This window comes from Trachypithecus francoisi, unplaced genomic scaffold (genome assembly GCF_009764315.1).
Source record: "Trachypithecus francoisi isolate TF-2019V2 unplaced genomic scaffold, Tfra_2.0 Lachesis_group5, whole genome shotgun sequence".
Taxonomy (NCBI): domain Eukaryota; kingdom Metazoa; phylum Chordata; class Mammalia; order Primates; family Cercopithecidae; genus Trachypithecus; species Trachypithecus francoisi.
The window spans coordinates 61,847,962-61,860,131 of NW_022681470.1; the positions used below are offsets into that span (position 1 = coordinate 61,847,962).

At 47.4% G+C, this 12,170-nt stretch overlaps 1 protein-coding gene across 13 annotated transcripts in view; it reads left to right on the forward strand.

Annotated features, from left to right (window-relative positions):
• NFASC (neurofascin) overlaps positions 1 to 12,170 on the forward strand; it is a 196,207-nt gene that overhangs the window by 100,394 nt on the left and 83,643 nt on the right. For all 13 annotated transcript variants that reach the window (XM_033200125.1, XM_033200127.1, XM_033200137.1 and 10 more), the window contains one exon: positions 11,708 to 11,888. In XM_033200125.1, the coding sequence (XP_033056016.1) occupies positions 11,708 to 11,888 (181 nt within the window). The remainder of the gene's footprint in view (positions 1 to 11,707; positions 11,889 to 12,170) is intronic.

Below are 12,170 nucleotides of genomic sequence, written 5' to 3' on the forward strand. Positions count from 1 at the left end.
TGGGCACACAAGAATGAACAGGACACGATGTCAGCCTCAAGAATTTCGCAAAGATTGACAGTGTTTGCGAAAGGCATTTAAAAAAAAAAAAAAGAATAATTTCACAAAGTGGGGAGAAAAATTAAGTCAGAAGTTAGCAAACTACAGCCTCTGGGCCAAGTCCAGACCAGTATCTGCCTGTTTTTGTCAGTACAGTTTTATTGGAACAGAGACACGCCTGTTCACTCACTGTCTGTGGCTGCTTTCACACCGCGAAGGTAAAGTTCAGTAGTCGTGACAGAAACCGCGTGCCTCACAAAGCCTAAGATAGTCACTATCTGGATGTTTACAGATGTTTCCCACTTTTAGTTTCAACATAGTTTTACTGCAGTGTGCCACGTGCCCCAGAGAGGCAGGTTTGTGGTCGACTGTCACAGCGGGAGCGCAGGATTCTTCACTCAGCAGATATCTAAGCAGAGTCTTGAAGACTGAGTAGGAACTGATCACATACAAGGAGGAAAGATCCTTCCAGGCACAGGGGATCACATGTGTAAGGTATGGAGGCACAGATGGTGTGCTACAGTGTGCAGTTAAAAAGCATTTGGGGTTGGTGGTGGGGCGGGGGGGCGGTTGGACAGACCTGCAGGAGCCTGATCTCCAAAAACCTTGAGTGCTGTGCTCAGAAGCATGGGTCTGATCTTATAGATTAATGGGATGATATGGAAGGGTTTTCTGAGGAGCACTGACATTATCAGATCAGGGGTTTAGAAAAGTCACTGTAATCACAATATGGAGAATGGATTGGATGGAGGAGACCAACTAGGAGGTTATTGCCACAGTGTGAGAGACATGTATGCGAAAGGTGAGATGGGAAGAGTGTGGGGGAGATGGAATGAGCAGCATTGGGAAGTAGGCAGTCTGAGGGCCTTGATGCCTGGGTGTGGGCTGTGAAAAGGGGTGGGTTTTAAAGGCAATTCCCAGGTGTCTGGCTTGGATGACTTGGGTGGGTACCACCAGCAAAGATGGGGACTGGAGATGGGGGCACATGAGCCCAATGGAGACACTGAATTTTAGGCAGAAGAAGAGAATCCAGCCATGTTATCAGTGCCACCATGGAGGCTATAAATGCCAGACCCAAGACGGGGCCTCAAAGTGATGTCTTAGAGGCCAAGGAGGAAAGAATGTTAGGACAGATGGAGTGGTTAACAATTTTTGATACCTCCAGGAGGTTTGGCAAAATAAAGACTGAGAACACTAGACTCAGGTCATGGGAGGTCAGGAGAAGAGAGTTAGAGGAGCATGAGGAGTGAATGGGAAAGGAAGAAGCCAAAAAAGAAAAAGCTTTCAGAAGAGAAGAGATGGAGAAAAAATTCAAATATGCATATATAGGGAGGCTGTGGGATACAGAGAAGGATCTTTTTGTTATAAGAGAGACTGGGCATGGTGGCTCATGCCTGTAATCCTGGCACTTTGGGAGACCGATGTGGGTGGATCACTTGAGGTCAGGAGTTCAAGGCCTGCCTGGCCAACATGGTAAAACCTTGTCTCTACTAAAAATATAAAAGTTAGCTGGGCGTGGTGGCAGGTGCCTGTAATCCCAGCTACTTGGGAGGCTGAGGCAGGAGAATCACTTGAACCCAGGAGGTGGAGGTTGCAATGAGCTGAGATCACGCTATTGCACTCCAGCCTGGGCGACAGAGTGAGACTGTTTGAAAAAAAAAAATAAAAGATGGGAGAAACTTAAAGAGGTTTCTCTGCTGAGTCAGAGAGCCAGCTGAGGAGAGTGTGGAAGTTCTGGAGAGGGCAACATTTTATGGTCAAGGGCAGATCCATGCGGAAGCTGGGGCTGGATCCAGGTAGAGGTGGGCAGGAGGAAGGACGCTTTTTTTATACAGAAAGTGGCAGCAAGGTAGGCATCAACCAGCATTCTAGGGGCATTTCTGATTCTGAAAGCACTGCCAGTTGCAAGTGATAGAAAATTCAACTCTAATTGGCTTACAAATTAAAGAGAATTGTTAATGTAAATGTATATGTAATTAAAAACCCACAGTAAGGCTTGTTTCAGAAAATAATCAGTAACTCAAACAAGGACATGAAGGATTAAGTCTTCCTATGTCTTCTCTCTGCTTTCTGGGTTATCCTCAGATTCCACATGGAGACCCCCATTCCCACCCCTAACAGCTCCAGCCTCTCCTCTTACTGAAGATAACCACAGGGTCTTTTTCAGAAGAGGGGAAACTCCTCTTTCCCAGAGGTCTCAGCAGAAGTCTTCATGAATCACACTGCTGCTTGCTGGAAGAGATGCCCATTCCTAAACCAGCTGTTGTGGTGACAGGCTAGTAATTGGCTTAAACTAATCAGGGCCTAGCCCTGGAATTGGTGTAGGATTGCTCTGAGAAAGGGGTAGATGTGAATTCTCCAAAGAAAAATGTGGGCACTGTGGATGGGAGGAGGATAGTATGGGTGCTGGCTAGGCGGCCAGTAAATGTGTATTAGGGTTCTCTGTGTGCTGGACGTCGTACAGGTTGAACAAGACACTGTCTTAGCCTCAAGGAACTCATGATGCAGTTGGGGAAACAATTAACTGACACTGAAATCTGGCACTCATTATAGTGATCATATTCCAGAATGCTCTAAGAGCACATAGGACGAGGACCTAATCCAGCCTTGGTGGGAAGGGATGGTGCTGGGAAACCAAGGGAGACTTCCCAGAGGAGGTAGCACCTGACCTGAGCCTGGAAGATGGCAAAGAATTAGGAGAAATAAGGAAAGCAGTAAAGGCAGACTAGGAAAGAAGAGTGATTGACGTAAAGACAGTGTGGAAATAAACAAAGACCACCCACATGAGAACAAGCGGAAGCTATTTATTCAGAGCTTGCTACAGCAAGGGAGTCAGCCACCATCATCTGCATTTGACAGAGACTCAGAGGCAGGCAGGGGAGTGGGAAAGCTTTGTCATGAGTGAAAGGAAGGCTCCAAATGTGTCTGGGAAACGGGCTAACTAGAAGTGGGCATCTTATGTGATTGATTTGGGAATGTATTTGGCTCTCTGGTCAGTTCTGAGTTGAAAGTGGCAGCAAGAAATAGGGGAGCGGACAGGACTGAGCAAGCCTGACTGTCCTGGGCTGGGTGCTGTAGAGCTTGTGAGTCGGGACTGTACTGTCATCTAGAGTCTGGCCAGTGTCTGATCTATTCAGTCTGCATGGGGTATAAGTAGGAGTGATCCAAAATGGGATAGGGGAAGATGAGACTGGGCACCCCAGGCCTCAACACAAATGCAAAGGCTAGCGTGGGACACCTGGGGGATTTTCCAAGGCCAGCCCTGCAGCCTTAGCCTGGCGTGTTCCTCCTCATGCCCATGCCTTGCCATTGCCCCCATCCGTCGTGGCCACTGGGCACAGGGTTTTTGAATATGGAACATTACGCTGCTGCACAGGGTTTCCAGTTCTTTCCTCCCACACTATCTTTATGCCAGTCACTCTCCTTTCCCAATCTGCCTTTACTGTTGTTCTTCCTTCACTCAGCAGTCTTTTCTTCAGATAAAACCTTATATGAAACCCCAGTATAAAAACAGTGGCAACTCTGGGGAGAGTGGGAAGGGGGTCCTGAGTCCCACCTATTCTCCTTCCACCTAACCCTCCTTGAAGAAGACCCCTGAGTCACTTTCAGAAAACCCACCAGACCCAATGTGAAAACCCAGCACTAACAGATTCTTTTTTTTTTTTTTTTTTTTAATGGAGTCTCACTCGGTCACCCAGGCTGGAGTGCAGTGGCACAATCTCGGCTCACTGAAACCTCCACCTCACAGATTCGAGTGATTCTCCTGCCTCAGCCTCCCGAGTGGCTGGGATTACAGGCGTGTACCCTCACACCTGGCTGATATTTTATATTTTTGTAGAGACGGGATTTCACCATGTTGGCCAGGCTGGTCTCAAACTCCTGACCTCAAGTGATCTATCCACCTTGGCCTCCCAAAATGCTGAGATTACAGGTGTTAGCCACTGTGCCCAGCACTAACAGACTCTTAAGAAATCTTTAGCTCTGTCCTCACCCCTCTGGGTATTTTATGTTTTACCCCAGAGGTGGCCATGAGGCTGGCTGCATAGGGTGGGGGTCTTGTTGAAAGAGTGTGGGGTGTCTGGAGTGCAGACTGAGGGCTGGCCTCACTCAGAGGCTGTGGAGCCTCCTACCTGGCCTCCCCGCTTCCACCCTGGCCCATCGACATTCTGCCCTCCATGTGGCAGCCAGAGTGGTATTTACAAGCAAATCTCACCATGTCACTCTGGCTTCAAACCCCACCGCCACTTCCTGTCATGCTTAGAATATGCTTTAAGCTCCTTCCTTTGGCCTTCAGAGCTCTCCATGAGCATGTCTTGGACTCTATCTCTCTGATCGTCACTTGTTCATTCTTCTCCTTGTGCCCTCCAAGCTCCAGCCATACCGGCTTCTCTCAGTTTCTTGCATGGGGCAGTGTGATTCCTGCCACAGGGCCTTTGCACAAGCAGCTCTTCCTGCCTGGGATGATTTTCTGACCTGTCTTTGCAAAATTAGTGCCTTTGTACCATTCAGGTCTTGGTCAGATGTCAGCTTCTCGCAGTGAGGTCTTCCTTGACCACTCATTTCACTTTATCACATCACATCAATCACTACTGTGGTTTTTTTCTTTTAAAAAAATACTTCTAGAGCAGTTTCAGGTTCAAGGTACAGAGACTTCCCATGCACCCCATCTTCACACGTGCACAGCACCCTCCATTATCAACATTTCTCACCATGCTAACATGTTCGTTACAGTCGGTGAACCTCTGTGGACACATCATTATCACCCACAGGCCACAGTTTATGTTAGAATTCACTCTTGGAGTTCTATGGGTTTGGACAAATGTATTACATAATGACAAGTATCCACCATTAGGGCATCATACAGAGAAGTTTCACTGCCCTAAACATCCTCCTCTGTGCTCTATTCATCCCCCAACCCGCACCCCCAGCAATCACAGATCTTTCTACTATCTCTATAGTTTTGCCTTTTCCAGAATGTCATGCGGTTGTAACCTCACAGTGTGCAGCCTTTTCAGACTGGCTTCCTTCACTTAGTAGTGTGCCTTTCCTCCATGTCCTTCCACGGCTTGGTAGCTCACTTCTTTTGGGCACTGAGTAATGTTCCATTGGATGTACCTCTGTTTCTCCATCCACTGATGGGAGGACGTCCTGGTTGCTTCTGTCTGGATTTTGGCAAAATTATCAACAAAGCTGCTAAACATCCGTGTGCAGGTCAGTTGTGTTTTCTCTGTTGCACTTATTGCTACTGGATTTTTTGTTCAACATTTATTTACCATCTTCCCCACTGGGATGGAAACTCCATGAGAGCAGAGGGGCTTTGTCTCCAGTCCACGTGTGTGTTCTTTAGAATAATGCCTGCCACCTGGTCGGCTGTGTGAATGAATCCCTGCCGACTGCAGCCCAACACTGAGATGGCTTCCGCTCCAGGAGATGAAGAGCTGCCAGCTGAGCCATGTCTCGATGCTGCCAGTGTTCTCTCATCCCTGTCACTTCAGATGTGTTGTGACCACCAGGACAGCCTGCCCAGAATGTGGCTGCGGGAATGTGAGGAGCTCCCGACGGCGACAGCTCGTGGGAGCCACGGGCATCTCATCCGTCTGCCAGGGACAGCTTGTGGAATCAACACCAGGCGCCCCCAATATGGGGAAAGAAACCAGGGCCAGGAAAAGGAAAAACAGCAAAGCGGGCTGTGACCGTGGATGCATCATTATTGCAGCCACTTACTACTCACAGTGGCCGTGTCGTGGAGGTGGACAGAACGCTTCCCTCATCCCTATGATCTCAAACCTACTCGGGGCAGCAGCTGACATTTGTTAAGCGTTTGCTCTGTGCCCCATGCTTTGCCAAGCGCTTTACATAGGCATTGTGTGATAAATTCTCACAGCAGCCCTCTAGGATCGGTGCCATTGTTATCCCCATTTTTCAGATGATAAATACAAAGCTTCCAAGCTCAGTGCTTGCCCAAGCACCGCCCCCTCCCCGCCGCCCCGCACTTTTAAGCGGGAAGTGGCCTCAAACCAGGTGGTCTAACCACACAGTCAGTGCTCTCGAACTCGACAAGATACCACCATGACCAGGGGTCTTCTACCAGGCGGATCATTAGCAAACTCACATGTGTCCCCCATCTTGGACATTTTGAATCTGAATCTCTCACAAGCCTTGCAAATTTAAAGGCCTTGTGTTCAGGCAGGTTGCCCATGTGTGTGGACCATCCCTGTGTGAGATAACAGGTTCTAAGGGCGTTAAAAAATAATCTACAACCTGATTTGGCCCCTGCCTAGAAGATTGAGGGCCCGGGAATCTGCATGTTTGAAGAGTGTCCAGATGGTTCTGAAAAGCATCCAGCCTTCCTCCTGTGTGGGAATGTTGTCAGTAACACGCCTGACCAATGCCGTGGAGTTTTTATGAAACAGTACTTAACATGGCAGAACATTTCACCTTCAGGTAGCTCTATTCTCTTTTCTTCCTGTATGGATGAATGTGTGTTTGTGTGTGTGTGTGTGTGTGTGTGTGTGTGTGTGTGTAGGGGGATTGGGAGACCTCAGATATGCAAGAGCTGAATTAATCATGTTCTCCAGTACTTAGTATACCATCCATCCACAAAGGATTTATTTCTTTGTCGTATTTATTTTTGTTCTTTTCTGCACTCTCCCCCTGCCCCCCGCAATGAGCCCTCCTCTCATGTATTTTATGTCCTTACAACCTGCCTCTTGTGTTATTATATATAAAAGGATCCTTCAAACATATCATGTTTAGAGTATGTTTAATTTTCACTAATGGTATTGTGGCACGGCTGCATTTATCAGACAATTCTTCCTGTGACTCAAGGAAGCACCTGTCTCTCTGAAACATCCTCCTATTTGGTCCTAGCTTTGCCCCCCTGTGGAACTAAACAGAAAAATTCTACACTCTCTCCCAGCATGTGAATACAATCACTGTGGCCCCTCTTCTTCAGGCTCAACCTACCCCCTCTCCTTTACTTTCCCTCCTAGGATGTGGGAGTTTCCTGGTCCTCCGCAGGGTGATCTTACTAGAACCAACCACCCCCGCATCTGGATATTGCACTTCTCTGCACCTAAGCAGTCACCTCTGGTATGGTTGGAAGGCCTGGGAGAGGAACCTGAGAGGTGGCATGACTGGGCCATAGGGCAAGACTGTGCAATGACTAAGGTTGAACAGGAAATGTGGACTTGACTGCTGTAGGCTAGCAAGCCTGTCCCTTTCACCTTTCTTCCTGGTCATCAGGACAGGGGAACTGTAAGCCTTGCTGATGTGGGGGTACCTTCAGGCAGGGGATCTCTGCCATCACTCTGCATTGGGTTCTTTGAGCTCAGTACTAGCACTCTCATACTCAGAAAGATGGTGGATTCACTCCTTCCTTTGACTTGGATGGAAATTTCCTCAGAATGGATGGGAAGGGTTGCAAACCATGTGCCTATCTTCTGTGCTGAGTGAGCCCAGCCTGGGGAGCTGAGGGCCCTTATATGCTCACATCAAATAACCTGCCCTCTTCATCCTCTGTCCCATCTTTATGAGCACATAATGGAGACCAATATTATACTTTTCTTTTTTATTGAGGTGAAACATAACATAAACCATTTTAAAGTGTGCAGCTCAGAACTGGGCACGGTGTCTTACACCTGTAATCCCAGCACTTTGGGAGGCCGAGCTGGATGGATCACCTGAGGTCAGGAGTTCAAGACCAGCCTGGGCAACATGGTGAAACTCTGTCTCTACCAAAAATACAAAATTTAGCTGGGTGTGGTGGCACGTGCCTGTAATCCCAGCTACTTGGGAGGCTAAGGCATGAGAATCACTTGAACCCGGGAGGTGGAGGTTGCAGTGAGCCGAGATGGCGCCACTGCACTCCAGCCTGGGCAACAGAGTGAGACTCTGTCTCCAAAATAAGTAAATTAAATAAAGTGCACAATTCAGTAGCATTTGGTCCATTCACAATGTGTGCAACCACAACTCTGTCTAGTTCCAAAACATTTGCATCTCAAAAGGAAACCTCATACCCATTAACCAGTTACCCTCCTTCTCCCTTCCCCTCTGCCCCTGGTCACCAGAGACAATCCATGTTTTGTCTCTATGTATGTATCTATTCTATAGATAAGACCTAGAGATGTCATATCTATGGGATCATTCCCTGTGACCTTTTGTGCATGGTTCTTTCACGGACCGTGTTTTCAGGATTCATCCAGTTGGAGCATGTCAGTATTGAATTCCTTCTTGTGGCTGAGTCATATTCCAGGGTATGTATGTACTGGAGTTTGTTTATCCATTCATCCCTTAGAGGACATCTGGGCTGTGTCCACCCTTTGGCTGTTGTGCATGATGCTGCTGTGAACATTCGTGTACATGTACTTGTTTGATGCCTGTTTTTAATCCTTTTGCTCATATACCTTAGGAGTAGAATTGCAGAGTCATATGGTAATTTTATGTCTAACTTTTTGAGGAACTGCCAAACTATACATTTCTTTTTTAAATAGCAGCCTTACTCTGGTACTTTTCCTGTACATAAAAAGAGAAAAATGGATGGAAAATCCCTGGACTAGGAGTTAAGAAACCTGGGTTCTTTTTCTAGCTTTGCCACTAACCAGCTGGGTAAACTCAAACCAGTCACTTCCCTTCTCTGCGATTTTGTTTCTTCATCTGAAAAGAAAGGGGACTGTATGAAACTCGTGTTCTTTACATTCTTTTCCTCTTGTAAGATTTTGTTGGAAAAACTGGGTTCCAGAGAGGAAAGGGGGAGAGAATTGCTACACAGCTAAATGTGGTTATCTTGAGATTCTTTTTCCACTCTGTTGTTAAATAGTAAATTCAAAATGTCCCATACAATTGGGCTTTTTTTCTTGCCAATGTGTATCTGTTTTAATGAATAGCTTCTGGCTTCCTAGTTCTATCAAGATTCCCAAAATAAAATATCCTTCCCTTTCCCTTCACTTCCTACTGCTTGGCAGCTCCTAAACCAAACATGCTGGTCATGGAGCCCTGACGGGCGCCATCCCCACCGCCCCTGCTGCGCCTTCCCCTAGTGCAGGTTCCCTCAGCACTAAGGGTTCAGCTGCCTAATCTAAGTCTGGTCTTTGGAGATGTATAAGCCAAGGAGAGGCATTAGTGGATTCTTTCTGCGACAGTGTAAGGACCATCTTAGAGAGTTGGGAAGATGAACCAAAGACCTCCTGTGATGCCTTCTAGATAGAGGGTCCCTCCTTGGGAGATTTTCTCCTCTCTTAACCCTCCTTCCGCTTGTTGGTTTCCTCTCCAGAAAGCACCGTCTGTGTTGAGACGGATTTTTGTCTTCCACTAATGAGTAGCCTTCACAGTATGCCACCCAGGTCCACAGCATGTGCTCTCCTGCGCCGCCTGGTGGTTTTCTGGGGAAACGTGAGGTTTTAAAAGCATGTGATGGTCCAAATGGCTTCTTATTTCATCCGTTTAATCATTCGTTCATTTTTTCATTCATCCGTATATCCATCCATCTCACGGTTTCGAAAATCTGCTATGTTTTAGGCACTATGATCGATTCTAAGAATAGAACAGTAAACAAGACAGAGTACCTTCCCTTATAAAGAAGCTTTCATTTTCATAGGGGAGATAGACAAGTGGCTTTTGGAATGAATACAAAGTGAAATGTGCCATAATGGGGGAAGTAAGGTGTGTGCAGGAGCACAGATGAAGGACACATATGTCATACCTGGAAAATACTAACGAGAGAGGGCAGACACAGAGTGTTCTAGACAGCTTCATGGTGCAAAAGTCAGTAAGCAAGACCAAGCATGAGGTACTGAGGGAGCTGGTAGAAGAGCAGTCTTGGCTGGAACACAGGATGCAAGGGAAGGATGAACAGTGAGCTAGCAGAGGGGGCACATTATGCAGGACCTCTGAACCATGTCAAGGACACTATCTTTAACTCCCAAGCAGCAGTGAGCTATTGAGAGTTACACTAGGGGAGTAGCACATTTCTGTTTGCCTTTAGAAATAATAGCTTTGGTTATGAGTGGAGAGTAAATCAGAGGGGCATATCACACTGCCTCCCATAACTGTGTACAATTATTATGTGTCAATAAAAAATAATAAAGTAAAAAACAAACCACTGGGGGGAAAGTGGATGTGGAGAGACCACTTAGGAAGCTGTTGCAGTAACTCTGGCATGAAATGTTGGTGATCAAAACCAAGGTGGTGGCAGTGGGAAAGGAAACAAGTGGATAGAGTCCAGAAATATACACAGTTGAGGGTTGGTGCTGGGCCCAGCTTCCAGGATAGAAACTGCAAAAATGTGAATAAGAATCCTTTAGTTTGCCCCGTATCCTGGCACAGGGGAAGTCCCTTGTCCTATTGCAAGAATCAGTGACCTGCTTTCTGCTCCAGGTCTCTAGAAGGATGGCCTTGTTTCCCAGGATCTCTCGCCCTCCCAGAGAGCAAGCACTGGAGTGCTGTTCTTGTCTTCCGCACTCTCAGTCAGGGTGGATGGGAGATGGTGCATGTGCACAATTGAGAGTGGGCTTCAATTTGCTGCCAAATGAAATAGGAGCAGGAGAATGATGTGTCCATCTGATAGGTAGCTATGAATCTAGGAAAACTGGAGGAATTCTGGAGAAGCCACCTCCTGCCTTCCTCTTTGACTTGGCACCACAGTAGAATAGCAAACTGGACCAATTTTTTAAAGTGTGTGTTTTAGAACCTCAGGTAATCTTAAAGCACTGTATTTGAGTCTCAGCTGTAGGCCATTCTTGCTCTTCTCTTTCTAGAGGAGAAGAAAGGTTTGTCTCTAAGGATCCATTCTAGGTTCCTTGGACAACCATTTTTAACACCATCTCTGTAAGCCCTGGAATGATTTCTTGTGCTTGAGGATGAACACTGAACCATCTTAAATGTTGTTTATTCTACCAGCCACCTGAAGCCCACTTCTTCGTGGTCGTCATCTTACCACTGCTATTATTCATAAAAGGACAATATCAGGGACCACTGTTCCTTAGCTGCACAAAATACTTGCAGAAATCATTCATTTTTCTGCAAAAATGACAAAAAGTCCTTTGTGCAACCATATCTTCACCTATCTAACCCATGATTCCCCAGGCCTGCCAATGTCACCCTGCCCCCTTCGTCCTGGGATCAGAGGACATCAGTGCGATCTCATCTCTGTGCCTCTACCACAAATATGCTCAGCCCCAGGCACACTCAGCACATGTGGTTCAGAGAGGCTGTGAGACTGGTGCATTTCTTACCAGATCGGTGCGTGGCATCTTCTGGTTGCTGGGCCTGCAGGCCAATAGGCCAGTGTTTGTTTTCATGACTGTTGTTTGCGGAGTTGCCCTTCCTTCTCTAACAGTGGTTTTCAGCTGGGGGGTTTCCCTCCAGGGAACAATTGCCAATGTCTGGAGACATTTCTGATTGGTTGTGGTGAAGGGGGTGGGCTGTACTGGTTTCTAGTGGATAGAGGTCAGGGATGCTGCTAAACATCTTATAATACCCAGGACAGATCCCCACGCCAAGAATTTTTCAGTCCCACATGTCAATAGTGTTGAGGTTAAGAAACCCTGCTCTATTTAGAACATTACTCTGTGACCAAGGGGGCCCTTGGGTCCTCCAAAGCCCTGTAGGATTGCTAGAGCAAACTGCAAGTTCATGAAAAACCCAGTTGCTCTTATGTTTCTTTCCACAGCTGAGCACTGTCCGGGAGGCCCAGTTAAAGCGGCTCGAGGTGACAAGACCCCGAGTGCTGGGGAGCAGGGAGCGGGGCCGGGTGCCGAGGATGGCCAGGCAGCCACCGCCACCCTGGGTCCATGCAGCCTTCCTCCTCTGCCTCCTCAGTCTTGGTGGAGCCATCGAAATTCCTATGGATCGTGAGTCCTGCCCCATCCTCTTCTCTTTTTCTCCTGATTTTGGGCAGAGCGGTGGGAGGGGAGGGATGGTCAGAGGAAAGTTCAGATCGTTCAAAGAAGGTTGAGGAGAGGGGAAGCAGTGGATTCTGAGATTCAGAGCTGGGTTTCTCTCCAAAGCACTGACACGGGCTCCTCTTTGAAAGTTTGAGACTGTGTGTTGCAGAGCCAGTTTCTCAGGGCTGTGGCTGAGCTGACGCTTGGGGCGCCTGGAGCCAGCTGAGTGGGACCAGAGGTGGCGGAGTT